Source organism: Mustela nivalis (genome assembly GCF_964662115.1).
Source record: "Mustela nivalis genome assembly, chromosome: 1".
In the NCBI taxonomy this organism is placed as follows: Eukaryota; Metazoa; Chordata; class Mammalia; order Carnivora; family Mustelidae; genus Mustela; species Mustela nivalis.
The window spans coordinates 962,651-989,381 of NC_139020.1; the positions used below are offsets into that span (position 1 = coordinate 962,651).

The 26,731-nt window shown below is 62.2% G+C and overlaps 1 protein-coding gene across 14 annotated transcripts; it reads left to right on the plus strand.

The window, feature by feature from the left end:
* Positions 1-2,152: 2,152 nt before the first annotated feature.
* SLC19A1 (solute carrier family 19 member 1) lies at positions 2,153-25,880 on the plus strand. 14 transcript variants are annotated; one of them, XM_082720084.1, is made up of 8 exons: positions 2,219-2,295; positions 4,959-7,099; positions 7,448-7,599; positions 9,458-9,701; positions 12,953-13,691; positions 13,780-13,972; positions 16,295-16,436; positions 25,153-25,880. In XM_082720084.1, exons 4-8 carry the CDS (start codon positions 9,501-9,503, stop codon positions 25,342-25,344), a joined length of 1,467 nt encoding a protein of 488 aa, XP_082576210.1. In that variant the 5' UTR covers positions 2,219-2,295; positions 4,959-7,099; positions 7,448-7,599; positions 9,458-9,500; the 3' UTR covers positions 25,345-25,880. The 14 variants fall into 14 exon arrangements, with proteins under 14 accessions (XP_082576206.1, XP_082576210.1, XP_082576213.1 ...); XM_082720087.1 differs by having other exon boundaries at positions 2,246-2,295; positions 4,959-5,025; XM_082720086.1 differs by having other exon boundaries at positions 2,267-2,295; positions 4,945-5,025.
* The last annotated feature ends 851 nt before the right edge of the window (positions 25,881-26,731 follow it).

A 26,731-nucleotide genomic window follows, 5' to 3' on the forward strand; every position in this document is an offset into this window, starting at 1 on the left:
CATCCAAGGCTCTCTGTGGGAGAAAGTGGCCCAACCCGCCAACCCGAGTGGGTTCTCCCACCCCGCACCCGCTGCAGGGACGGGCCCAGCCGGTGTGCGAAGCCTGTGGGCTGCAGCACCCCCTTTCCTCACGTTCAGAGAGTGCGCGACGGCGCTTCGCCTTCTTAGCAGTTTCCCCCCTTCGAGGTCCAAGGCCGGTACTGTCCAGCCCGGGGCCGCGCTGGGTGACTTTGCAGGGTCCTCCTGCGGCAGCGCCCACCGGGAGCTCGAAAACGCCTGACCACGACAAAGAAGGCTGGCAGAATATAAAATCAGAGAAACAGCTCCCGGGGTGCAGAAGCTGGAGTAGGCGCTGGAGGACACTGGATCTGCGGGCCGCAGGGAAGCCGTGTAGACGCAGCCATTAGTCCAGGGAAACCTGCCTGAGCGAAGCCCGGGAGCCCGCGCTCTCCTGCGCGGCCGCAGCCGCCGCCGCCGCCGCCGCGAGATCTTCCCCTGCCCCAGCAACAGCCCGGCCAATCAGAAGCCGCCACAGCCCGGCCAATCAGAAGCCGCCACAGCCCGGCCAATCAGAAGCCGTCACCAGGGGGCCCTCCCTCGCCTCTCGGGGATTTTCCCTCCCAGCAGCCCCCCCCCCCCTCCGCAGAGCCCGGTCCTGCGCGCTGTGCACCTGCCCGCGGTTTTGTCCTGTCGCGCGCCCCGAATGTCCATTTCCGGCTCTTCTCCATAAAACCCTTCGGCGGGGGAAGAAGTGGCCCGCGGCTGTCACTTTGCTCCGGGGCTTTGGTAACCGCCTCCCCGAGCTCAGCGGTCAGCCGGAACGCACCCTGCACCCCGTGCACCCGTCTCAGCGGCCTGGGGCTCCGCCAGGCTGGGCAGGATGGACTCTGGGCTCTAGATCTCTAGATCTAGACTCTAAAGGCTCTAAATCTCCTTGGGCCGGCGGCCATCGTGCCCCCTTCTCCGAGTGCGAGGCGATGAGCCTGTCCTGGGGTGGGGGTGGGGGTGGGGGGGCACTGCTGTCACTGCCCGACATGGGCCCCTGCTGTTCCCTTCCTGGGAGCGGATCCCACGGGGTGGCCGCCAGCTCCCTGGGCATGTCCCCCTCCTGCTCTCTCCAGGCAGACCTGGTCATTCCTTTGTCTTCGTGTCCCCCTAGATGGCGGAGGCCCAGGTCCTGCCCCACCCCCCACCCCGGGGCCTCTCTGGGGCGTGGTGGGCAGCCAGTCTCCCCACCCTGCCCTCCTCCCACGAAAGTCCAAGGCGAGCCTCCCCCAAGCGGAGTCTGGAGGCTGGCAGGGGGCCCTGGCGCTCACCCCAATTCCAGGAAGCAGGGCCGACCTCGGACCCCACAGAGCCACCCCCGCAGGACGGGCCCCAGCCGCGAAGATCACGGACTGTCCTGCAAGAAAGCAGCCAGCCCCGCCGCCCGGGCGAGGAGAAACTGAGCAACCGCGGTCAGCCGGAGCCCCCGCGTTCTGCAGCGGACGCCGGGTCACAATCACCCCCCGACTTCCTCCTTCTTCCGCACAAAATGCGCCCCTCTTCTTCGCTGGGCCGGCCTGCGGTCTTGCAGAGCTCGCGTGTCCCAAAGGGGCATTCTCCGCCGTTCCTAGAGCAACTGGGAATGATCTAGATCAGTCCTGGATCCGCTCCTTAGCGCTGACCAAGCACCGGGCTGTTTCCTGTTCAAGGTTCGCACCTCCTTCCCGCCGCTTCCTGTGCGCTGTGCGGGTGCAGCGTCTCCCCCTGCATTCTCCTCCCCGGAAGCCCGGGGACCGGACCTGACCTCCGCTCCCCCCACCCCCTTCACCAGAGCCTGGCTTGAGAGTGGACTGGGGGACCAGGGGAGCACCCGGGGGCTCGGGCACTGGGTGCCTCTGGGTAGGGGCTTGCCACGACCCCCAGGAGCAGGTGCCTGTGCCTTGTGGGTGCGGCAGGCAGCCGCCAGACCGAATGTGGGTCAGGGGGAATCCTAGGCTGGCGCTGCGTCGGGGGAGGGGAAGTTCGTCAAAACCCCAACAGTTCTGTCCTGGCTGGCACAGTGACCAACGTCCCTGGCTTAAGCTTGCGGGTTAGCCAGAAAAGGAACTTTTAAAATGAGCCAAAAAAAGAAAAAAAAGAAAAAAAAAAAAAAAGGCACATTCACTTCCAGCTTGGGATGGCAGGCGGGGTAAGCCCCAGCGGGGGTCAAGGGGCCGGCCCTCCTCCAAGAGGCGGTCACAGCTGGTTAGGGGGCAGGAGTGCCTCCCTCCAGGGCTTCTGCAGAGCTGCAGCCAGGGCCAGTAGGTGTGGGTAGGTTCCAGTGGGTGCTGGAAGGGGCCTCCTGGTGGGGGCTGCCTGAGGAGGTGGCCCAACGGGGGTTTTGGGAGGAGTGATTCAGCTGAGCCTTCCAGGACGTGTGGGGGGAAGGGGACAGGGAAACAGAGCAGAGGGACGGGTGTGTGCAGTGGGGGATGCGGGGGGGGGGGCGGTCTCGTAGGGGTCGCATAGGGAGGGGGGTCGGGTGGGAGCTGCGGGGCGGTGGCATCCAGTACAGGCTGCGGTGAGACAGACGGCCAGAAAGAGCTGCGAGAGAGGGGATGGTCCCATGGGGCCTGCATGGGGGCGGGGCAGGGTTGGCCCAGGCTGTGGGCGAACGGGGATAAGGGGATGGCCCGTAACGGGGAGCGGGTGCCGGGGGTACGGCCCAGTCGGGGCTGCAGCCCTGGGGGTGGGGGAGGCGGTCCAGTCCCCTGGGGGCTGCACGGGCGGCAGGGGAGGGGAGCGAGGGACAGTCAGTGGTGGCTGGGGCCCGAGTGGGGCGGCAGGTGGGCGACCCAGCAGGGGATTGGGGGCCTGGCGGAGGTGGGGAGACCTCCAGACCCCGCTGCACAGGGGGCGGTGTCGGGAGGGGCGGTCCCGTGGGGGCTGCGGCCGTGCGGGCAGACCCTCCGCGGGTACGCCAGGCCCCTCACTGCGGGCCCCCGCCCGCGCCACGAGGCGGCCGCGTGACCGAGGTGGGGGGGCGGCGAGGGGGCGGGCCGGGGCGGGCGGAGCGCGGGCCGGGAGGTCCGTGCTCGGGCGGGGGCGTGGTCGGGGGCGTGTCCGGGCGGGGTTTCGCCGCTTTTCCCGGCAGCGCCCGCGGCCACGGGTCACCGTGTGCGCCGGGACGGCGCGTGCGCCGGGTCCCGGTGGGTCCCCGGCCCCGCCGCCCGCGCGCCCCGAGGAGCGGACGCCTGCCGCCCAGGTACTCCGCGAGGCGCGCGCGCGGGGCTGCGGGGTGCGTGCGAGGTCCCGGGCCGGGCGCAGCCGCGGTCCGCGCGTGCGGGACGCGCCCTGGGCGCACGGTGACCCGTTCTCCCGGCGCTGGCCGTGGGTCCCGCGTGCGGCGCCCCACCCTCGCCTCCGCCCGTGCAGGGGGGGACTCGGGCTTCGCCCGCCCGCCGCCGGATGCCCCCGGACGCATTTCCCCCCGGGGCTCGCGGTGCGCGCCGCTCAGAACCCCACCTGTCACTTCCGCAAGGTCCGGCTAGTTGGGGTCTGAGGGCCGCCCGGACCCTCGCCCGTCACCGTCGGACTCCGTGTCCCTTAGGCGGGATGGGCAGGACCGCGTGGACTCGGTGCTGGCGCCCCGGCCCCGTGTCGCGGCACAACCATCCCGGCGCACGTGTTCCTCGCGCGGGAAGGCGGGGGATCCCCGGCCCACCGACCCGACCCGGGGAACCCTTGGCGCGCCTCCCAGTCCCGTGCCGGGCCCATTCGTCTCCCAGCCCAGAGCTGGAGGCGCGCTGGCGCGGAGAGTGCCGGAGATTGCCTGGACTCCGGCGCCGTGCTGCAGCCCTCTCCTGAGTGGACCCACACCTCGCAGGAGGAAAGTATCCCCAAAGGTCCTGTCTGCTTTCCACGCTTGCCCCGGAGAGTCCGCGGCCTTGGCGCAGGCGCGCGCGGTGTGCTCATGAGGTTCTTTACAATCTCTGGGTGCCCAGCCCCAGCCGGCCTGGTGTCAGAGCAGAAGTTGGAATCTGAGCCAGCTCAGAAATCCGGAATGCGTCTAGAAAAAGCTGTTTTCCATTCTGCTCAGAGCGCAGGTGGGGTTGTGGATCTGCCTCCCGCTTCCTGGGCAAGTGACCGGGAAGGGCCGCCCTGCCCCCCCTCCAGATTGGATCAGCAGAGCCGGGATTTTGTGTCCTGGGGGAACTGCTTCCCTTTGCGGGCCTGGGTGCCCAGAGCTCATGGTTGGGGTTCCCGGATGGCGTCCCACCGCCCCCCTGCCTTGCTCACTCCTGACTTGGTGCTACTAGTTCCTTTCTTTCCGAGGGGACTTTGCAGGATGTTATTAACTCCAGACACTCCAGTTCCTGCTGCTGGGCAAAGCTGCTCACCTCCCACGTGTTTTAAACTTGAGGGTTGAGTGTCTACAGCAGTGATGGCCGGGGGTTTAAATTTACTCTTTGGAACACGGAACTGTGTCAGGTGGTTTGGGCGGAGGATGTAAGGGTTCTTCCTTTTCACTAAGAAGTTAACGAAACAGCCTTGTTAACCTGGGAGAGTGGTAGCTGGTTTAAAACCCAGGACACATGGTGTCTGGTTTTGGGTCTCCCGGCTAACTAGGTCCTGAAGGGACCCGCAGCTGGTGCTCCACACTAGCCCCCCCCCCCCCCGTGCCCCCACCCCAGGACAGGTGCTGGAGGGCTGTGAGGAACGGTCCATGTGGAACTGTCAGAACCTTCTCTGGGAGGCACGTGATGGGGTCCTTTGCTTGCCCTGAGGAGGCCTGAGGTTGCCTGGTGTTGGCTGGGGTCCGCACACTTGTGGTCCAAGCCAGTCCTCTTGTCTGTCACCTGCCCTAAGCGTGGGCACCTCATTTGCCGTCTGGGCTGCCCATGAGCGTGTGAGGGGGTCTTTCCACCTCCCCCACCTGGAGTGCGAGCCTGGGAAGGGCCTCTGTGTTGAGAAGAGCAGTCTGTGTTTTCCAGAGAGGACTTTGAGTTACAGCGGCAGTGGCCGGCCTCCTGTCAGGGTTGGTGACTACCCCCAGCTCAGGTGAGTGGAATAAAGAGACCCCGGCAGCCGAAGTCCACTCAGGACGCAGGCGGGGCCCCTGCCGGCTGCCCGGACGGCTGGCTCCCGGGTGGGTCAGCTCTTCACTTTGAACCTAAGTCCTTGCACGGCGGCCTCTCTCTGGAGAAGCCGGGAGCCAGGGCTCGAGGCCGTGGGCTGTGCCCGGGGCCCTCAGACACCCTGGTACTGGGGTGCCCCGCATTTCTTCTGCAGTGGCCGCTCTTAAAAAAGGAGTTTGAATCAGACTCTGGAGTTTTAGCCCGTTGCTGTGTAGGTGCTGCTGCTCCAGGGGTGGGGCCTTGCTCCTCCCTGTGGCCTTGTCCGGCCTGGCTCCGTTCAGAGGGACCTGTTGTCCAGCCTGTTTCAGAAGTCTCGGTGTTGACAGAAGTGTGGAATATGAGCCTCAAAGATGCACATTCCAGAGTGGCCTTGGGCCTCGTGACCCCGGGGTGTCGTTCAGATAAGCTTTATCACTCACCGCCTCACCTTGCTCTTGCTGTGGCCTGTCATGCTCGCCCTCGAGGCCTGCCTGTCCTTCCTTCTGTGACACCAGCTGGGGGCACTCGAGCTGCCAGGGCTGACCAGAGGTCCGCTGTGCCGCAGGTGCGCTGCCGTGGGACCTCTTCTCTCAGGAATCTGGGGGCTGCCTGTGCGGGGGGGGGGGGGCAGATGGTGACCACCCTCACCCCAAGTTGGAGGAGGGGCAGGTTTTCTTTTTTCTTTCTTTTTTTTTTTTTTTTAAAGATTTTATTTATTTATTTGACGAACAGATTACAAGTAGGCAGAGAGGCAGGCAGAGAGAGAAGAGGAAGCAGGCTCCCTGCCGAGCAGAGAGCCGGATGCGGGACTCGATCCCAGGACCCTGAGATCATGACCTGAGCCGAAGGCAGAGGCTTAACCCACTGAGCCACCCAGGTGCCCCAAGGGGCAGGTTTTCTAAATAGCGCTCAGGAAGAATGTCTGAAGCAGAAACGCAAGTGCCCAGTTTTGAAGGGATGCGCTCAAGGGTCTGGTACCTTTTGTGCTTCTTGCGTTTTCTCTGCCATTTCTGGTGTGGGCCAGGGTGAGGCTGGGCTGGCCGTGAGGCCGCAAACGCGCTCTTTGTCCAGGGTGAGCATTTCCGTTCCTAACCTTGGAGAGTGGGTCTGGGCGCCTGGGCAGAGGAGAGCTTAAGTCCCCCTTTCCAGTGGGTGTGCAATGGGTGGGAGACGACTCCTGGGCACCGGAGACCTGGGGTGCACTGGCCCTATGGGAGGTGGGGGGCGGGGGGCCAAGCCAGCTAAGGGGCTGCAAGTGTGAGTGAACACAGTGTGGTCCCCAAGGTGCGATGCGTGTGAACCCGGGGCTTCATGAGCTGTGGGGACACGGGGCCCTCAGCTTCAGGTGCTTGAAGAACAGGCAGCCACAGAGGCTTGGGCATCTCCCTCACAGCTGGGGGTGGGGGGGCTCTCCACTCCTACCATTATGAATGGGGGGCTAGGTTGTCCAGCTTGCACCCCGCACTGGGCAGTGTTCCCAGATTTCAGGCATGGAGCTAGGGGATGGGCTGGGACGAAGGGGCTCCCTGAGACCCTGTCTCTGCAGACGCTCTCCCCAGCCTGTGAGCTCCCTGGCCAGCCCCTGGGGCGGCTCCTTGCGTGCCTGTCCTTCTGGGGTTTGGGGCTGTTGTTACCCTGGAGGACTCCTGGGGGCCCTTCCGAGCAGTGGTCGGGCGCCAGCTTGCCACGCCTCCTGGGGGGCGCCGGGTGTGGAGCTCTGCACGTCCAGCCAGGAGTCCTGAGGCGGCGTCCCCTGCGGGTGCTGCGCTGTTCCACCTGCTCAGACATGCCTGTGGGATGTGTTAAGGTGTAGAGTCCTGGGCCATGACCCAGACCTTCAGAGAGCTGCAGCGAGCAGAGCCCAGAGTGGGAGTTTCTGGCAGTTCTCAGCGTAGTGTACGAAGCACTGCCCCTCGGTTTCGGAAGCGGTAGGAGTCCAGGATCCAGAGCAGAAAGCATTAACGCGTTTGCTGTGGTGTTTGAAATTCCCACTACTGCCCAGGACTCGGGGACACCAGGTGAGGGAAGTTCCTGTTGCTTCTGGAGGTGACACCTTTTGAACAGGAGGGCCAAGTCCTCAGGGCTCCTGATCCCTTGGGGGCAGGGGCAGGGGCAGGTGGGGACCCACTCCCAGGGACCCTGGGCTCAGGTGGCTTCTCAGCTGCTCACCCCGAGCTGGAGAGCTTACCTGGCCGGCGGCCAGGGAGTGTACCTGGGAGTAGGAGATGAGCTGGAGGGGAGTCTGAGGGCTGGGATGGGTCCCCGGGGTGCACCCCGACATGGGAGTGGTTCTGCCGGTGGCAGGCCCTGGGGCCCTCCCATCTGGTTTTGTTTTGTTTGTTTTAAAGATTTGATTTATTTGACAGAGATCACAAGTAGGCAGAGAGGCAGGCAGATAGAGAGAGAGGTGGAAGCAGGCTTGACGCCGAGCAGAGAGCCCGATGTGGGGCCCGATCCCAGGACCCTGGGATCACGACCTGAGCTGAAAGCAGAGGCTTTAACCCACTGAGCCACCCAGGTGCCCCCCTCTCCCATCCGTTTATGCAAGCTCCCAGTGGGTTCGGGAAAGCACGTACCAGAACCTGCCCTCAGGAACCCTTGGCCTGGTCCCCAATGCAACAGTTTCCCGCAGGGGCAGTGGGGTGGGTGGGGGCAGTGGAAGCTGCAGCTCCCCAGCCTGGCCGATGGTTTCATTTGGCCTCTTGGGAGCACTGAAGGGGGTTAGCCCAGGACATTGTAACTCTTGGGATCACCCTCTCCCGCATCACTCGCTCCCTTGGAAACCCTGGCATTCCCACAGCCCCGCCGTTCCTTGTCGCACCCACAAAGAGACCCACAGCCTGTCTTCTTCAGGGCTTCACTGCTGTCCCTTTGTTGTCCCTGTGTCCCAGAAGTAAGCACAGATGCTTAGACGGTGGGAACGGTTCTGCTCATTGGGCCACACAGTTCACTTCCCTGAGGCCCCAGCCCTGGTGTGGGGACTCTGTCTGTTGTCCATGGTCCTGGGTGGGGAGGGCGTCCTCGGCAGTCCCCTGGCCTTCCTGGGCCTCATCCTGGGAGGAGTGGCAGGGGGTGCGGGGGGGACTTCCTGCTTGGACAGTCTCGAGCTACCTGTGTTGGGATCCCTGGACCCCGCATCTCCACTAGGCTGGCCCCACATCTTGGGAACTTTTTGTGCCCACTGCTGGAAATTGGAGAGGGTTTCTCCATGGACCCAGACCCTCTACAGTCACCCTCTGTGAACAGGCCGTGCAGGAATGAGCACAGAGCTGGCCCAGCACCTTTCAAGCAGCCACCCTTCTGCCCTCAGGGCACCCCTGCCTCACCTGAGCCACAAACCCCCGTGGCACTGGCCCCCTTCTTCACCTGACACAGCTGACGGCTGCTAGCTTCTGACTCATTTAAAAAAGAACTTTGTATCAGTGCCGTAATACACAAAAGCCATATCCCTTGACACACAGAAACATAGTAGCAAAGATAAACAGTGGAATCGGGTAGGTAGCTCTGACTCCCTGCTCCTCTCTGTTAGGTGTAGGGGGATTGGGAAGGGTGGGAGCCCTCTGGACGGGGCGTCGTCCCCGTGTGACCCAGCGGTCTAACTAGTGCAGCTTCTATGGGTGAGGCTGCCCTTGGGTAGAACACGTGCCTCTGGCTGCTTCTCTTTATGGGGGCCTCAGGGGCTGCCAGGATCAGGGGCCTTAAGGTCTGGGCCTCTGTCCCATATACTGCCCTTTTGCCGCCCCCCCCCCCCCCCCCGCGGCTCCTGCGGCTCCCTTGGGCCTCCTCAGCAGCAGTCAGCTTTGCCAGCAGACCCTGTCTGCCACGTCCCCCAGTCTTGTGCCTGGAGTCCCCCCACCAGAGACTGACAGGACGGCACTCCCAGGCTGTGCTTGGGGCCACCAGCCACCCTCTCTCTGTGTCTGATGTCCGGCAGGACCCTTCCAGCCTTCACGCTCTGAGCCGTCTTGGGGCCGGGTGACACTGTGGTAGCTCTGGCTGGGGGCCGTGATGCCAGCTGCCCCCCTGGAGCCTCTCCTGGGGAAGGCCGTGGGCCCACGGCCACAGCCACCCACTGTGAGCTCGTGGGAGGAGCTTGGGTGCCTGAAAGATGGCACTTTAAGTTGTGTTTGGTTTGAGTTGACGGATACTTAAGGTGCAGCAATCTTGCTGGTCTCCTGGTGGTGGTGACCGCCTGGGCTGGCTGGACCAGATGTCTGGGCTGTGACACACGCCGGGCCTTTCTCGGGGCTGGGGCCCCCGCCCTGTGTGGACATTGTGTCCCGACCACATCGAGAGAGCCCTGGGGTTTGTGGGGAGGAGGCATGGGGTCCGAGGGCTGTAGGTGGAGCTGCCCTGAGCCTGTGCTCATCTTTCAGGAGCAACATCGTCTCGTCCGGGGCCGCCGGGGGGCTGGGCAGCATGGTGCCCTCCGGCCAGGTGGTGGAGAAGGACGAGCCCGCGGAGCCGGGGCCAGACCCGGAGCCGGACCCGGAGCTCAAGTCCTGGAGGTGCCTGGTGTTCTACCTGTGTTTCTACGGCTTCATGGCGCAGTTGCGGCCGGGGGAGAGCTTCATCACACCCTACCTCCTGAGCCCCGATAAGAACTTCACTCGGGAACAGGTGCGTGGCCTCCCTGGCCCAGAGTGGCTGAGCCTGCAAGGTTAGGTGGGTGGCCGCGTGGTGGGAGGCGTCCTGCCCTCTGCCCCCCGCAGGGCACCTTCAAGCAGGGGTGGGGGGCGGACTTGGACTCCTAAGCAGGCTAGTTGAGGAGTGACGGCAGGTTGCAGATGGGTCCGCGTCTGCTGAGGGTAGGAGGGAAGAGTGCAGGGAGGGGGCACCCTGCCCCCCCCCCCACAGGGGCTCACGTGGCAGGAGACCTCTAACAGCTGTTTGCCCGAAGGGACGCGGAGGGATTGACTCAGCAGAAGGATGAAGATCTCCGGGTTGGAACTTGGGTAACAGTTTCTACCCCAGGGCGGTAGAGGCGGGAAAGCAGTTTTCTCCCCAAAGCTCTCCTTATCAGGAGAACAAAAGAGCCGAAGGGCTGCTGGTAGATAAAATGTGCCGTCAGGCCTTCTGTCCGGGTGAGGCCTTCTGTCCGAGCCCAGATCCTGCCCTGCTCCTCCTGCCCCCAGCCCCAGGCTGGCGCTGCCCTGTGCTCCCTGGTCCTGCCCGGCCCTGGCCTCAGGTACTTTCCCTTCAGCACGTCACTGTGGCTGGACGGCTGGGTCCCACTGAGCCGCGGGCTTTCTCTGGGAGCCTGGCCTTTCTCCCTGCCTGAGAGCCTGACCCCTTCCCCTTGTGGACCTTCGAATTCTTAAAAGTCACATGGAGTCGCTGTGCGCATGAGGCCTGACCTGACCTGCCTCAGGTGGGGGCTGGGCCCGCAGTGGCTGGTGTTGTGGCCTCTCTGGCTTGTGTCTGCCCCGGGCTTGCGAGTGGGGTTTAGGACGGCCTCTGCGGCGTGTCCCTGCTGGGCTGACTGGGGACACTTGTCCACACATGTCCAGGCTGCCTGAACTGGTGCTTCCATAGTGTCTGTTAGCCCCAAGGGAAATCTGCTGCAGGTGTCCTGGGTACTGCCATGTGCGGCCTGGTGTTGCCGGCACAGACTCCTGCCTCTGCCGCCCGTGTGGCTGGCTGCCCATTTCCCTCTGTCCCTGGCAGCGGACTGGCACGGCTGAATCTCTGCCCATCCGATAGCCATTGAGAGCCGGCTTGCTCGGCATGTCCTCCTTTGGTCTGCGCAGTGGGCCCTGGGCCTGGCTGGCACCTGCGGTCCTGGGGCTCGCTGCGCCGCCTCCACATTTCCTGCAGGGCTGTCCCCCTCCTGGTTGCCCTGGGGGATCGGACTGTCATCTGTTTCTCCCTGTCTGGGCCAGTCACTCACTTTGCTCGTGGTGTCCTGTTATGCTGGGGTTCTAAGTTCTGGTCCCGCCAGATCGTCCCTCGTGCTTCTTGCTGGGGGACACCCCCATCCTCTCTGGCTTAGTGACCGGCTGGCTGTCTTCCCATCTGTGACGCCCTTCCGTCAGGCGGCCTAGGCTGAGTCCACGGCGCCACGCCCACGGGGAGCCCCCATCTGGGACTGCTAACAACACTCCTCCTCGCGGGCCTGGCCCCACCTGTCCTCTGTCAGCCTGGGGTCATCAGGGCCCAGCAGGGAAGGCCACTGTCCTGCTCCCCTGCCCTCCCCTTGCACGGGCCTCAGCGCCCCTCCAGGTGCTGCCAGATCGGGCTCGCGCTTCCTGCTGGATTTTGGGGTCCCTCGTCCTGCTCCCGAGAACCCACTGTTTTGCGTCCTTCTTGCCCTGCCGTGGCTCTGCCGCCACTCCCCCCACCTCCCCCCTTGTCTTGGCTGCTTTGGGGCCCAGCCGATCCTGCCCATTCAGAGAAGCAGCTGCCTGGGAGCCCCCTGGATCCAGATCCGGGCGCGGTTCCTGTGCTTTGCGGTCAGCCTGGCCCTGGCCTGTCCGCACACTAGGCTCCTGGGAAGGCGTCCAGGCAACACTAGGCTAAGCCAATAGGAAGCTGTCCTTGTGCCAAGTGCTGGGCCACTTGACAGATGCCGCCGAAGCCCAGGGACTTTGTGGGTGCTCACTGCCCTGGTACCTTCCAAGTGGATGTGGGTCAGCCGCCTCTGCCGGCCCGTCGGCCTGCCAAGCCCGAGGAGAGCCCATGGAGGATGCAGGGCAGGGCGAGAAGGGGAACGGGAAGGAGGGGTGGGCGGTCCTCCTGAGTCTCTACCCTCTGGGCTCTGCGGCCGGCCGTCATGGCTGAGGGGCGGGTGGATGCCCTGGGCATGTCTGGACTCGAGCCAGGGCTCCGTGGCTCCTGGTGGCCCGCTGGAGCGTCTTCTTTACCCTGGGACTGACCTGCACTCAGTCTCGGCATTCCGGAGGCCTTTGGTGCACGGTGCTGTGGGGACCACAACCTTTGGGGTCATCCTTGGCTTTCCTGTGGGGGTGGGGGTTGACGAGGCCACTAGGCACAGGAGCCTCAGCCAGGAGGGGATCCAAAACCTTCCTGAGAGTCGCTGAGGCTTGGCCACCTGGGGCTCCGTCTGGGCACAGCCCTAGAAATGCTGTTCTACCCTCGTCCGGGACCGCCTGAGGCTCCCCCTGGGTGGGCAGGGCTGCAGACAGCCATGGGTGAAGGCTGAGGCACCGGGTCCACAAGGCCACCTGGAGGCTGGCAGGTGGCGGGCATGGCACAGCCCCATGTGCTGACCTGAGGCTCCAGATGGTCTCTCGGTTTCCTTATGTGGGGCCTTGGGGCCTGCTGGCTCTTGGGCCTGGCTCGGGTGGTTCCGGTGCCCGAGACAGGCTTCGTGCCCCAAGCCTGTGGATCACCAGGGAGGCCGGGATCTCTGAGGGCCCAGCTGGGTCTGCCCTAGTAGATGGGAGCCACGGCCAGAGCCCCCTGCTGGAGTCCAGTGGGGCCGGGCACAGGGCTTCCATCACAGCGTCCCTGTGCCCTGGGACCCCCTGAGGTGGGCCGCGGGTGCTGTCCCTCTGCAGAGAGGCGAGGTCCTATCATGGCGGCCCCTCTTCTGTTCCTTTTCCTTCCGGCTTCCTCCCTCCCTGTGTTCCGTGGAACCTGCTGCCTGAGGCCTCTCCTCCCAGGCCGAGGCATACATCCGTCCCACTGTCAAGGACAAACCAGGTCACATTTTCATCTCCTAAAAGCCTGCGAACCTAGGTTGCCACACGTCTGGTGTCATTCGGGACCGTGCTGGCTGGGCCCCAGGGAGCCGTGGGAGGCCCGCAGGGTGGGTGCCCTGTGATGCGGAGGGCTCGCCCAGGACCCCCGTCCCCCCTCCCCAGCGCCCCCATGCCCCCGCCCAGCCTCACGAGCCCACTGTCCCCCAGGTCACCAACGAGATCACGCCGGTGCTGTCCTACTCGTACCTGGCGGTGCTGGTGCCCATGTTCCTGCTGACCGACTACCTGCGCTACACGCCGGTGCTGGTGCTGCAGAGCGCGAGCTTCGTGGCGGCCTGGCTGCTGCTGCTGTTCGGCCGCTCGGTGCTGCACATGCAGCTCATGGAGCTGTGCTACAGCGTCACCATGGCCGCGCGCATCGCCTACTCCTCCTACATCTTCTCGCTCGTGCGGCCCGCGCGCTACCAGCGCATGGCCGGCTACTCCCGCTCCGCCGCGCTGCTCGGCGTCTTCACCAGCTCGGTGCTGGGCCAGCTGCTGGTCTCCGCCGCCGGCGTGCCCTTCTCCACGCTCAACCTCGCGTCGCTCGGCCTGCTGTGCTGCAGCCTGCTGCTCGCGCTCTTCCTGCGGCGGCCCCGGCGCAGCCTCTTCTTCAACCGCGACGCCGCCGCGCGCCGCGGGGCCGCCGCCTCCGAGCTGGCCCGCATGAACCCGGGCGCGCCGCGCAGGGCCTGGCGGGACTGGATGCCGGCGCGCGTGCTCCGCGAGCTGGGGGCCACCGCGCACTCGCCGCAGCTGCGCCTCTGGTCCCTCTGGTGGGTCTTCAACTCGGCCGCCTACTACCTGATCGTCTACTACGTGCACATCCTGTGGAACGTGGTCCACCCCACCGCGGACAGCGCCTCGGTCTACAACGGCGGTGCGGACGCCGCGTCCACGCTGCTCGGTAGGCCCGCGGCCCCGCCCCCCGCGATCCCGCACAACCCTCCCCCCCCCCCCCCCCCCGGCGGCCGTGACCTGTCCTGTCCCCCTAGGTGCCATCACCTCCTTCTCCGCGGGCTTTGTGAAGATCCGCTGGGCGCTGTGGGCCAAGCTGGTCATCGCGGGCGTGACAGCGGCGCAGGCGGCGCTGGTGTTCCTCATGTACAGCACCAACAACATCTGGCTGTGCTACCTGGCCTTCGTGCTCTTCCGCGGCGCCTACCAGTTCCTGGTGCCTATCGCCACGTGAGTTGACCCGAGTGTGGGGCTGTCAGGACGCAGTCTGGATGGCCACTGACGTGACAGAGCTCAGAGCAGGCAGTGGCGGGCAGCTGGGAGTGGACAAACCGTCTGCGTCTATTAAGAGGCGTCTTTTCTGGAATGTTCTGCGGAGAGCAGAAGGGGCGTGTGCAGGCGGTGCTGAGCTCGCTCAGTGGTGTGCAGTCGTTCATGTCGGGGGCAGCAGTGAACTGGGCTTTCTCAGTCGGCCCAGTCGGCCCGTTGTCCACCGCACAGCCTGTCTTGGCTTCTGTGACCCCGAGCGTGATGCAGAGTCTGGTCCCCGTGCTGTCCCCTCTGTGGCTCCCACAGAGGCTACTTGCTGGCCTCGGTCACCAGCATTGTGAAGCCATTCTTCCCAGCGCCCTTCCCTGTTTTCGAGGCCCCAAGTCCTACGTGGGCCTGTCTGTGGTGCACAAGGCCTTTCCTGTCCCCACCCACCACAGGGCAGTGACACACAGCCAGGGAGTGACCAAGTAGTCCCGCTCCCCCTCTGCCGAGGGCTCTCCTGGTGCCCTAGCATTTCTCACACCCCTGGGGACTCCCCTCTGTCCGCCCAGGGATGTCCCCAGAGCCGCCCTTCTGCCCACTTCTGCCTTCCAAACCCTTCTCCATCCTGCGCCCTGCTTGCTGCCGAGGCCCTGGCATGCTTGATCTGTCCCTTTCACGGGGCCGATGCCGCACACCCACATCACACGTGTGGCTCGGACCCAGCGGGTGGGCCTGGCTCTGTTACCAGCTGCCCTTCTCTTGGCCCTGGTTCCCTGCTGGGCCTCACTCCTCAGGGCAGGGTGGGGAACCCTCCTGGTCACCCCGAGTTAGAACATCTGTCCCCACTGGTTCTTGCGCTCAGGCGGCATCCCTAGCTCCTGGTGCAGTGGGGCCACCGACTCTGCGCTCCCCGTGGCCAGGCCCGGGTCTTCCTGCTTCCCAGCACCACTCCCCCTCTCTCAGCGGGCAAATGTCCCAGAAGCATCTCCTTAGCACACTCCCACTTGGAAAGGGCTCTATGTCATCTCGCACTGCCATCCACTTCTTTATCTCTGCTGCTGGAATGTCTTTGCTGGTTGTTGAAACCGCAGGCGAGGTCAGGTCCGGCATAGGTAGGCGTGGGGGAGTGAGTGGGTGCCGCTGCCTCCTCCTACCCGAGGCCTGGCTGCTGGTGCTCGGGCCTCGGCCTCCGGCCCTGCCCGCCTGGCTGCCCACGTCCGCTGACATCCTCGGCTCTTGCTGGTGCTGAGCAGCTGGGCCCCAGTTGGTGGGGTGACACGCACGGTATTTCCCTGTGACAGGCCTGAGGTCAGCACCCTCTTGCCTACTTGTGGGCCAAGCTGGTCATCACAGGTGTGACACGTTTCTCTCTGCATTGGGATGGTGGCCACAGAGGGGTCCCAGGAGGGGGCTGGCCGGGCAGAGTGCAGGCTTTGGAAAGGAGGTGTTGGCAGACAGCGGGCAAGCGTGTGGTGGGCCTGTGGGCGTGTGGGCCTGATGGCCTTCCTGTAGGGACAGCGTGGCTGGCTCCTTCCTGGTGTCAGTGGCCTGTTCATTTCTGGCCTCTTCTGCTGGGTTCTCTGCTGCGCTTGCGTCAACCGAGTATGGTAGGAGCCTCCCGACGTGTGCCGCTGGCACGGCTCCATTTGCTCCCACTTGGGTTCATGGAGGCCGTGGGGGACACGCAGGGTGGTGGCGTGGTGTTCTGCCATGGCAGGCACGTGGCCCAGCGTGGGCTCCTCCAGTCCTCCGCCTGATGCGCTCTTTCTCTGGCTCCACGCGCTGTCACGCTGCTGCTCGTCGGGGCCCGGCGGGTCTGTCGTGTGCCGCCCCTGACCCAGCACGGTGGCGTCACTCACCCTCTGTCATCCTCTCGAAAGGCTTCTCGGGTGTGTCTGTCGTCGCTTTTCAGAGCTCTAGAGCGTCTCCTGTCCAGTCACTCGTTTCTGGAGGTTTCTCTGCAGCGGATCGGGAAGGGAGGGCACATTTGTTCTCCTGCTTTCCTTGTTTGCGCTACTGCCGTGTCCCTGACTCACCACGTCTTCAACAGCGAACGGCCGCGGTTCCCCGAGATGCTCTGCCTGTTCTCATGAGGACGACTGACTGCCCCGGAATTACCGGGAGACGTTTCGAACATCCTCCTGGGGGCACACTTGTCCTCGGTCTTGGATTCACGGAGCCGGATCTCGTGCCCGGGCGCGGGGGCTGGACGGCTGCTGGCTGGACGTGCCGCATCCCTTTGAACTGTGGGCGCCTCTCATTCCCCCAGAGTCTGACTTCGGCCGCTTTCCCGTTCAGTTTTCAGATCGCGTCTTCTCTCTCTAAAGAGCTCTGTGCGCTGGTTTTCGGAGTGAATACATTCCTTGCCACCGTCCTCAAGACCATCATCACCCTCATTGTCTCTGACAAGCGGGGTCTGGGCCTCCCGGTCCACTCACAGGTGAGCCCACTTCGGCCTCGCTGCCCGGGGGACGCGGGTGTCTGGGCAGCGGCTTCTCCCACCCCACGGGCCTGGGGCTGTCGGTCTACTGTTGGGGGCAGAGGGGTTGTGTGCAGGGTGGGCTGGGCATTTCCGGCCAGACGCACAGACTGGAGCGGAGCAGGGAGGGGAGGGGCGGCCAGATGCCCTCTGACCTCTGCGGCAGCCCAGGTGCTGTCTGTCCTTTTTGGAGGAGCCCTGACCAGCCTGCATTGTCCCCCGTGCCGGCTGGTGTCCCAGGAAGGATGGAGGCCTGGCCGTGAGCCCTTCCCTTGGTGGTCCCCGCTCACTGCCCTCATGTGAGAGCTCTGCCCTTGTCAGTGCCTGGCAGACCCGGGCACGGGCTCACGGGCCAGCTCTGTGTCTGCCGTACGTGTGACGTGTGGGGATGTGATGTTGGTGCCCCTTCCCTCACCTAACCCTGAGCGGGTTCTCGGTGCTTCTGAGAGGAGCTGGAGAGCTCTTGCTCCTGGGAGGTTGGGCGACACGCACATGTGTGACTCCAGGTGGTCTCAGCCAAGGTAGGACCTGTCCGGGCCAGCTGGAATGAGCCACAAGATGGTGGCCGGGCCCCTGGACCAGTGCCGTCCGCCAGCGGGGCTTGTGGCCTCCATCTGTCTGGAGCCCGGACACCCTGAGCTTGGGGGGCTCCGTCTGAGGGGGCTGAGTGGGCACAGCCTCGGTGACCGCAGAGCTGACTGGGAGAAGGTGCTGGGCAGGACAGACTTTCTCATTTAGAGATGGGCCCGTGGGGTTTGGATGTGCCCTTGGGGAGTAGGAGATCTGAACCATCTGCCCCTGTGTGCAGGCTCTGGGCTGAGCACTGGGACTGTCCTGCCCACTGGGGACAAGTGCAGCTGCACCTGTGGGGTCAGCGGGGGGCAAGGGGGCTGTGCCCTGTGCCCGGGGATGGGCAGGTGGGGGGGCCTCGCCCGGAAGCAGCAGCCTTTGCAGGGGAGCACCCTTGGCCCTCGACTTTCCACGGAGCCTGGCCTGGCAGCAGCACCTGGGAGGAGCCCCCAGCGGGTCGCCTCTGGGCAGCGGGGTTGTTAGTGTGGCTGGACGGACGCCCGTCTCGGTTCCGGGAGGGCTCAGTGGACCCAGCCACACGGCAGCCCCAACCTCAGGTTGCTACCCCTGTCGATGGCCCTGTTCAGCCTGGGGGGCCCAGGGGCAGTGTGCCTGGAGGCCGGGCCATGCTCCGGGGCCCACTTTGGAAGAGGGGCTGGGGGCTCTTCCCCAGGGGCTGGGCCTTCCCATGTAGTAGCTCCTGGCTGTGTCGGGTCAAGTGCAGAGAAAAATACATTGGGTTTTCTCTGGCTGGTCTCATTTCCCAGTTAAAAAATAAACGTAGACGTGGGGCGGTTAGTTCGTGATCAGAAACGCTGGCGGCAGCCGCGGGGAAATTCCCGCTCACGTTCCCTGTTCACGGCCAGGGCGCCCACGTCCTCTCACGTGCTCTTCGCCGTAAAATAAAACAGCAAAAACGGGCATGTTTGGGAGCAACAAAGAATGACAATTCAGGACAAGCCACAGCAAAACCACGGGCGGCCCGGACCCATCCAGAAGAGGGGCGCATTTTGTGCGGAAGAAGGAGGAAGTCGGGGGGTGGTTGTGACCCGGCGTCCGCTGCAGAACGCGGGGGCTCCGGCTGACCGCGGTTGCTCAGTTTCTCCTCGCCCGGGCGGCGGGGCTGGCTGCTTTCTTGCAGGACAGTCCGTGATCTTCGCAGCTGGGGCCCGTCCTGCGGGGGTGGCTCTGTGGGGTCCGAGGTCGGCCCTGCTTCCTGGAATTGGGGTGAGCGCCAGGGCCCCCTGCCAGCCTCCAGACTCCGCTTGGGGGAGGCTCGCCTTCATCGACTGTCGGTGTTGAGAGGGAGTCGGCGTTCGGGCTGGATGGAGACTCGTGGGACCCGGGGCACAGCAGGTGGGGAGCTGACCTGGGTGTGCCTGTTTTTTAAGTTAGACTTTATGTTCAGACAACCGTACGTTCCGATGCAGCGTGAGAGGTAACGTAGACCTACGTGCCTGTTCCCACTGTCCCCGCCGGACACACCCCGCGTGGGGGGACTGACCTTATATAGGTGAGAGCGAGACCCCCCCGCCCTTCAGGGCCCTGCAGTGGCCGTTCCTGGCCACAGCCCTGACCCCAACCCTACAGTCCGTCCACCATTTCTGTATCTTCTTTCAAGAGTGTCACTTAGGAGGAATCGTGGTCTGTCACCTGTGGGTTGGGCTTTCTCGCTCAGCCCGCCCCGCCCCCCCAGGACCCACATGGGTCACCATGTGCTCGTGTGTGTGTGTGTGTGTCCGTCCATCTGTCGTCGCCTTCCACTGGGTGGTGGACACGGCGTGTGTGCTTGGTCCCCGTAAAGGACTCTGGGCTGTTCCCTGGTCGTTGGCTGTTGAGGACACAGGAGCCTTGAGCACTGAGCACGGGCCGTGGCTTGTCTGGGTGCGGGCGTGGCAGAGCCGTGGCCAACTCCCAGGGCTGCTCTGCTTTGCCTTCCTGGCGGCAGGTTCGGGGCAGCAGGGAGAGCCAGTGCCCCCAGATCCTTTCGGGGTCATCCCTCTTTTTTACTGATCATCTGACTGGCTGGGGTGGTGCCTGTTTGTGGTCCTGATTGCGTGTCCCCGATGTCGCAAGCCGGGCTCTGCCCTCGTGCGCCCCCCGCACGTCGTCTGGCAAGACCGCCCTCCGCTCTGCTGCTGCTTCCCACGGGGGGGAGGCTTGTTTTCAGTCTTGGGGTCTGAGTGTTGTCTGTCTGTGGGAGGAACTAGTCCTTTGGGGGATTTACACCAGACCCTTGAGCAACACACTGTGGGCCACGTGGGTCCATGTAGACGTGGACTTTTTCAGCAGACGTGGTGCTCGCGACAGGTGTGTTTTCTTGGCGATTTTCTGGAGCGCTGTCTGCAGCTGACTGTACTGCAGGAGCGTGATCCGGGGCGCACACGTCCGGGCACACGGGGTCTGCCGCGTCACTGGTAGAGCTGCCGGTCAGCGGCAGGTGACCAGCGGTCCGTCGGACATTCCATGCGGCACCTCTAAGCCCTGCGTTCTCGGGGTCGGCCGTGTCTGGTTCGCATGCGCCCTTGGCGGCCGTGGCTCATCTTTCTATCCTGACAGGGTTTTGCAGAGCAGGATGTCTTCATCTTGGCGAGGTCTGATTTGTCTGTTTCTCCCATTACGGATCTGAGTTTTGGTGCCAAGTGTAAGAACTTTTGGCATAACCCGGGCTCTGGAAGTTTCCCCCGGTATCTTCTTTTCTAAAGTTTTAAAGACTGGCCCGGTCGGAAGAGCATGCGAACTCTTGACCCGGGGGCTGTGAAGGGGAGTCCCACGTTGGCTGTAGAGTAGTAAAATGCACACGTCAGTAGAGTTGGCTGTAAAAGGCATACGTCAGCCTGAAGAAGAAAGACGGAAATGCGGCACCTGGGCGGCTCAGTCGGTCAAGCGTCCAACTCTTGGTTTCGCTCCGGTCACGTTCTCAGCATCGTGGGCTCGAGTCCCGCCTTGGGCTCTGCGCTGGGTGTGGGGGCTGCTTAAGATTCTCTCTCCCTTTCCCCTTCCCCTCCCCCCTTCTAAACAACAAAATACAAAAAGCAAAGGGAACAGCTTCTGTAGTTGCGCACGCAGGTCTGCGAGCCGTCTGAGTTTCGTTCGCGTGCGGTGTGCGGTTTCCGTCAAGGCGGCCCGTCTGCGCTCGTCCCGCCACGCCGGGGCTCTCCTGGAAGACACGCTCTTCTCTGCGCCTGGGTCAGGGTCCGGTGGCGCGTGTCTGCGCGAGTCTGCCTGTGGCTTCTCGTGTGTCCCTGTGCTCTGTTCCCGCCCCTCCCCCGCAGCCTCCCGCTCTCCGGCCGCGTGGGACCTTCGGAAATGGGGCAGACCGATTCCTCCAGCTTTGACGTGTTTCCTCAGAATTGTTTTAGCTGTTACAGCATCTTTGCCTTTCCGTGTAAATTCTGGGGTCGTTCGTCAACTTACCGAAGTCCTGGCTGGTCTCGAGAATGTCGCGCTGTCATTTCTGGGAGACGGAAAACCTCTGCTCCTCGAGTCTGCCGTCTGTGGACAGGCGCACTCTCCGTTTAGTTAGAACTTTCTGGGTTTCTTTCAGCACTGGTGGTTCGCAGCATAGATTGTACCTGCTGTGTTAGATTTGTACCTGAGTCTTTCATCATTTTTTCCAGCAGTCGTGAGTGATGCTGTGTTTTTAATTTTCGCATCTGCACGTGCTGCCAGGGCTGCCGAACAGAACACCAGAGGCCGGTGGCTCACACAGGCTTTATTTTCTCGCAGTCCTGGAATCTAGAAGTCCGAGACCAAGGTGTGAGCCCGGCCGGCTCCTCTAGAGCAGCCCACTGGCGCGCAGACGTCGCCTTCTGTGTCCTCATGTGGCCTTTTCTCTGTGTGTTTGCACGTCTGTGCCTCTCTCCTCAGGACACCAGCCCTGTTGGAATAGGGCCCATAGTTAGGACCTTCTTTGACCTTAATCACCTCCTTGAAGGCCTTGTCCCAGATACGGTTGCACTGGGAGTGAGGCTCGCACAGGCGAACTTTGGGCAGGACACGGTTCAGTTCGTAGCAGTATCTGCTACGTGTGTCGTGAGTGCCCAGAAATAAAGCCGGTGCTCGAATGTTGGTCTTTCACAGTCTCACTGACGTCATTTATTGGTTCTGGGGAGTTTGTTGTCCCTGTGCTTTTAATTTCCTAGTCTTGCCTTCCTGAAGCTGGCTCAAACTTTCTCTTTCTCTCTCTTTTTCAAAATTTATTTGACAGACAGAGATCACAAGCAGGCAGAGAGGCAGGCAGAGAGAGAGGGAAGCAGGCTCCCTGCTGAGCAGAGAGCCCGATGTGGGGCTCGATCCCAGAATCCTGGGACCACGATCCGAGCCGAAGTGAGAGGCTTAACCCACTGAGCCCCCCAGGTGCCCCTCGGACTTTCTCTTTGTCATTTCCTTCTACTTGCTTTATATTTATGTTGTTCGTGTTTTTCTAGGTTCATGAGGTGAGAGCTGCCATCAGTGATGAAACTTACTTTGTGGTGTTTGTGTTTTCAGGGCTATGCCTTTCCCTCCCGGTGCTGCTGTAGCTGCACCCACACATTGGTGTGTTGCATTTTCATTTTTGTCCATTCCAGTGTATTTTCTGATCGCTCTTGAGACTTTCTCTGACCTATAATTATTTCAAAGAGTTTTGTTTAGTTTCCAGGTGTTTGGAGATTTTCCCATATCTCTTTGTTGCTGATTTCTGTTTTCATTCTGTTTTGTGATCAGAGAATACAGTCTGTCTGTCTTTTAAGTTGACTGAGGTTTGTTTAATGGCCCAGGATGTGGTCTGTCTTGTTAGGTGTTCTGTGGACCCTCGGAAGGGTGTGATTTCTGCTCTTGTTGGATAGAGCGTTTTATAGATTCCTGTCAGGCAGGTCCTCTTGTTGGTGATGATGTCGACTTGTCCATCCTTGTGACTTTTGTCTCATCCTGATGTTGAGAGAGGGGTGTTGGCATCTCTGTCCTCAGCCGTGGGCTTGGCTGTCTGTCCTTCTGGTTCTGACACGTTTTTGCAGCACGGCCGTAGCTCTTCTTTCTGTTGCATGTGCCTTGGGAATGGCCGTGTTCTTGGTGGATTGAGCTTTGACCATTATGGAATGGAATGTCGTTCTCTGCCTCTGGTCATTTCTTTTCTCTGAAGTCTACTCTGCCTGCCAGCAACATCACCCATTTTCCTGTAACTCATGTTTGCACGATACATTCTTTCCTGCCCCTTTACCTGTTAACCACCTGTATCGTTGCATTTGAAACGAGTGTCCTGCAGATTGCAGATGGTTGAGTCGTGTTCTTTCATCTATTCTGCCTTAGTAAGTGGCCAGTTTAGGCCATTTACAGTTAGTGTAACGTTGAAGTGCTGGAGTTGATGCTGCCTTACCATTTTTCTTTTCTTCTCCCTGCTTTTTATTTTCTGTGCCTTCCTGTGGATTATTTGCACATTCTTTAGAATTTCATTTTGGTTTATCTCTGGTGTTTTTTCAGTATATCTCTTAGTATGGCTTTTTTGATGGTGGCTTTTTGGGTTAAAAGAGCAGTTTGAGTGAAGTATAGAAATCTTGCCTCCTACTGTGTCATTCTGTCTCCCACTGTTAATAGCACCGTGTCTTGACTGTTTCCTCCGTGTACCAGTACAGCCACATGAAACTGGGTTCTGACTTCTGCTTTAACTGTCCAACATTTAGAAGATTCTAGAGGAGAAGGAAAATCTTCCGTTTACCCGTGATTTGGCTCTCCGTGTTCTTTCTCTTTCCAGTTGGTCCAGGGTTTCTTTATGATTCCTGTTTAGAGCACCTCCTTTAAGCCATTCTTTTCGGGTGGGTTGACAGACTTCTCTCTTAGTTTTTCCTTCTTCCAGGAGCGTCTTGATTTCATTTCTAAAGATTATTACTGGATGTAGGGCTCTACATTGATAGCTTTTTCTTTTAACTTTGAAAATGTGTTCCCTTCCTTGTGGTTTTCATGGTTTCTGATGAAAAATCCGCTGTTTTCCCCTTAAAGTGTCACTTTTTCCCTGGCTGCTTTCATGAGTTTTTACTTTTTCTTTGCCTTTCATTTTCAGGAGTTTAAATACGGTACGCTGGTCTGGTTTTCTCTGGGTCTGCCCTATTCATGGCTCCCTCAGTGTCTTGGATCTGTAGGTTTATGTCTCTTACCAGCTCGGGGAATCGTCAGCCATAATTTCGTCGAGTACTTCGCCAGCCCCGTCCTCTTTCCTTCTGCAGGATTCTCCTGACGCGGCGTCGTGTCTTTTGTTGTAAAGGGAATGAGATCAGCCTGGGACTCTTTGGTCTGTTTTCTCGCTGCTCAGAGTCGGTGACTTCTGTCGTCCCATCTTCCTGCTCACGGAGTGTTTTCTCTGTCCCATCGGCTCTGCTGCAGAGGCCATTCTTTGAGTTTTTAGTTTGGTTATGGCATTTTTAGTTCTGTCTTTTCTTGAATGTTTCTCTCTGTTCCTGCTGTGTTACTGCTTGTTGAAGCATTTTCATCTTGGCTGCTTTAAAGTCTTTCTCCGATGGCATTGCTGTCCGTGTCATCTCAGCCTCATCTGTTGACTGTATTTATTCAGTCAGAGGCCTTTGTGGTTCTAGGTCTGCTGGGTGAGTGACTGAAAACTGGGCATTTTGGATATTACGTTATGAGATCTGGATCTTACTGAAACCCTCCAGTGTAACTGGCTTCTCCCGACACTGCTCTCACAGACGAAGTTGGGAACGTGGGCTTGTCACAGCCAGGTAACAGGCTCCCCAACAGCTCTCCTGACCTAGGGGTTGATGGGGGCCTCCTCCTCACTGCTGGGTGGGGATGGGAGTTCTGGCTCCCCACCTGGCCTCCAGCCTCCCGCACTTAGGAGGTGCATGGGGGCCTTGTATGGCTTCCCACATGGCCTTAGGGGACACAGCAGGGCTGGGGTGTTCTTGCCGCTGCTGAGTGATGGTGAGGGTTCTCACTCTGCGCGCAGGAATTTGGGGGCTGTTACAACGTGGGCAGAGTGAAAGTCTGGGCTTTCTGTGTGGTCTCTGCTGGGGTGAGCGTTCCAGCTCCCTGCCCTGCCTTGACCACCACCACCTGGTCAGAGCCTGGGCGGTGAGGCTGGGTCTTGCTGTAGCCAGGGGCTCCCTCTGTCAGGTCCCTGTCCTGGGTGCCCCTCTCCTCGTCCTTTGGCTACAAAGAACAGCTTTTGTTGGGGTGTTTTTCCTTTATCAACGGGCTTTTCTGGATTACTGGTTTTTTCAGATCTAAAAATAAACCCAGTGCAAAGTTAAAAAAGCTCGGGGACACATGTCTGCGTCCTCGGCTGCCGCGGCCCGACTGGTGAACCGCCCTCCACCGCCCAGAGTCCCCTGCTCGTGTGTGCTCTGCGTGTGGTGTCCAGGCTTCCAGCCGTAGTCGGGAGGGGCAGGGAGACCATGACCATCACCCCCCGGGAGCAGCGTCCTTCAGGGCTAGTTCCCAGGGTCGGTGTGAGGATGAGCTTTCCCGAAGGCATCGGAGAGGGGCGTGCCAGGAGCAGAGCGCCGCGGCCTCGGGTGGGACTCATGCCTGGTCTGGCGCGGGGATGCAGAGACCGTCCAGCACTGTCCGGCCTGGAGGTCGCTAGAGCAGCTGGGGCGTGTGCGGCTGCACCTGTCTGGGCGGGCACCGGCCTTGTGCTTGGGAATGCCTGGGTCTTGGGGCTGTGCAGCTGGGCCTCTGGTGCCTCGGGCTGCGGGTTCTCGACCGCGCTCTGCACACAAAGATGTCCTCGAGCCCTTGGCCGCTGTGGAAACTTGACCCACAGAGGGAAGCACATGTTGTCCCAAAGTGAGCAGAGAGCCTTGGGTGATCACAGAGGCCTCACCGTAAAGGACGTGTGCAGGGTTCTGTGGGAAAGTGGCGGGAGCTCCCAGGGCTGTGCTGGACTGTGGCCTGGAGGGGAGCAGAGAGCGGGCTTGCCCCCCGTGGGACTGACCCCGGGCCATCCCCTGACCCCTGAGCACCCGTCCCTGCCCCCTGCAGTGCTCCCGTGGCCTCCGCAGGAGGGAGAGCCAGGGAGGCCTGCAGGGTCCCCGCCCGGCTGTGCCTGCTCCTGCCCCTCTGCGGGGCTGGGCTCACCCGTCCCACCCTACCCCTGCCCCTCTCTCTGCCGCAGTTTTTCATCTACTTCGTGTACTTCCTGGTGCTGTTTGGCGTCTACCTCTTGGGGGCCTTGGTGGTGGTCCTGCGGCATTTCCGGGACGGCCGCCGCGCGCCCCCGCCCCCGGCGCTGAGCCCCGCGGAGGAGAAGGCCATGCAGCCGCTGGCCACCCTGGAGCAGAGCCTGCAGCCTGAGGCCAAGGCCTGACCTCCGACCCCAGAGGCCACCCCCAGGATCCTCCACGCCCGGCGGCCTTGGCGTTTCAGGACAGACGCCCCGTCCACGTCCCCGCCTCTCGGTGTCAGCGATCCAGGTGTCCGGCCTCAGCTACATTCCAGGCTTCAGACTGTGGAACCAGTGACCAGCGGGGACCTCCACGGCACCTCCCTGTGCCCTGCACCCAGGGGCTACCTGCCTCAGGAGGGGCCGTGGCTTGTCTTGCTGTGGCCTGAGGGTGGTGCCCCTCTGCCCTGCGTGGCACTCTGGTCCTGTCCCCTCACCCGCTGGGACACTCGGGCAGCTGCTGGGACGCTGGGGGCTGTGCTGTCCCCGCCCACATGTGGTGGGCAGTGGGGTTCACGTGCCTCCTCATCGTCACCCCCCACCCTGGGAGGCAGGACTCTTGACTGGGATGGGGACTCGGCCCCGCAGCACGAAGCTGGGAGCCGGACGTCTGGGGCCCGTTTTCCAGGTACCTGCCTTAGTGCTCTTGGTTTTTTAAAAAAATTAACCTGAACGAGAAACCTCAGTAGGCTCTTGTGTCCTGTGGGGGAAGCTAGACATTGGCCAGCAGGCCTGTGTCAGGTGGATGTGGGGTCCCTGCCCCAGACCCCACTTCTCCCCAGGCCTCCAGTGACCTGCCTGTCCCCAAAGTGGGTTAAAACTGACCTACCTCAGCAGCGGCTGCGGGCAGTGTGGGGCTGCTGGCCTGCCAGCCGAGAGAGGGCGCCCCCGGGGTCTCTCAGCCTGTTGTGTCCCTTCCGAGATGCAAGACTGTCTGCTCTCCCTGAAGGGGATGAGACCACAAGCCCCAAGTGTGGGGGGGCTCCTGATTCTCTCCAGCCTTGCGGGGGCGGGGGTGGAAGGAGATGGTCAGGAGGCCAAGGAGGGCCCGGCCCATCCCTACCGCAGGCCGATCGGTTCCCCAGCTGAGCGCAGCCCTTCCCACGGCTCACGGCGTCTGGCCCCATGCGCGGGGTCGGGCATCCATGCACACTTGCACCATGAACCCTGTGGGGTGGAGGCAGAGGACTTGGGGGAAGGGGCTGTGTCTCACCTCTGGTCACTGAGCACGTGACGCAGGGCTCTGGCCCGGGAACTTCCGGCCCAGAGAACCCTCCTGTCAGTGGCCCCCCAGTAGCCGCTCAGCTGGTCCCATGCGCTACAGCGGCCGTGCGGTGAACACGGGAGCACAGCAGACCAGCTCCACGGCCTTGGAGGCAGAGCCCGTGACCACACGACCACGGTGACTGGACCCACTGGTGTGGCCCACAGGCCGCAGAGCTGAGCAGCTGGGTCCTCGCCCACTGCACGGCCGCCAATGGAGGAGGGTCCCGTGTCGTCCCCCGCGATGCTCAGGTGCACCTCCCAGTGT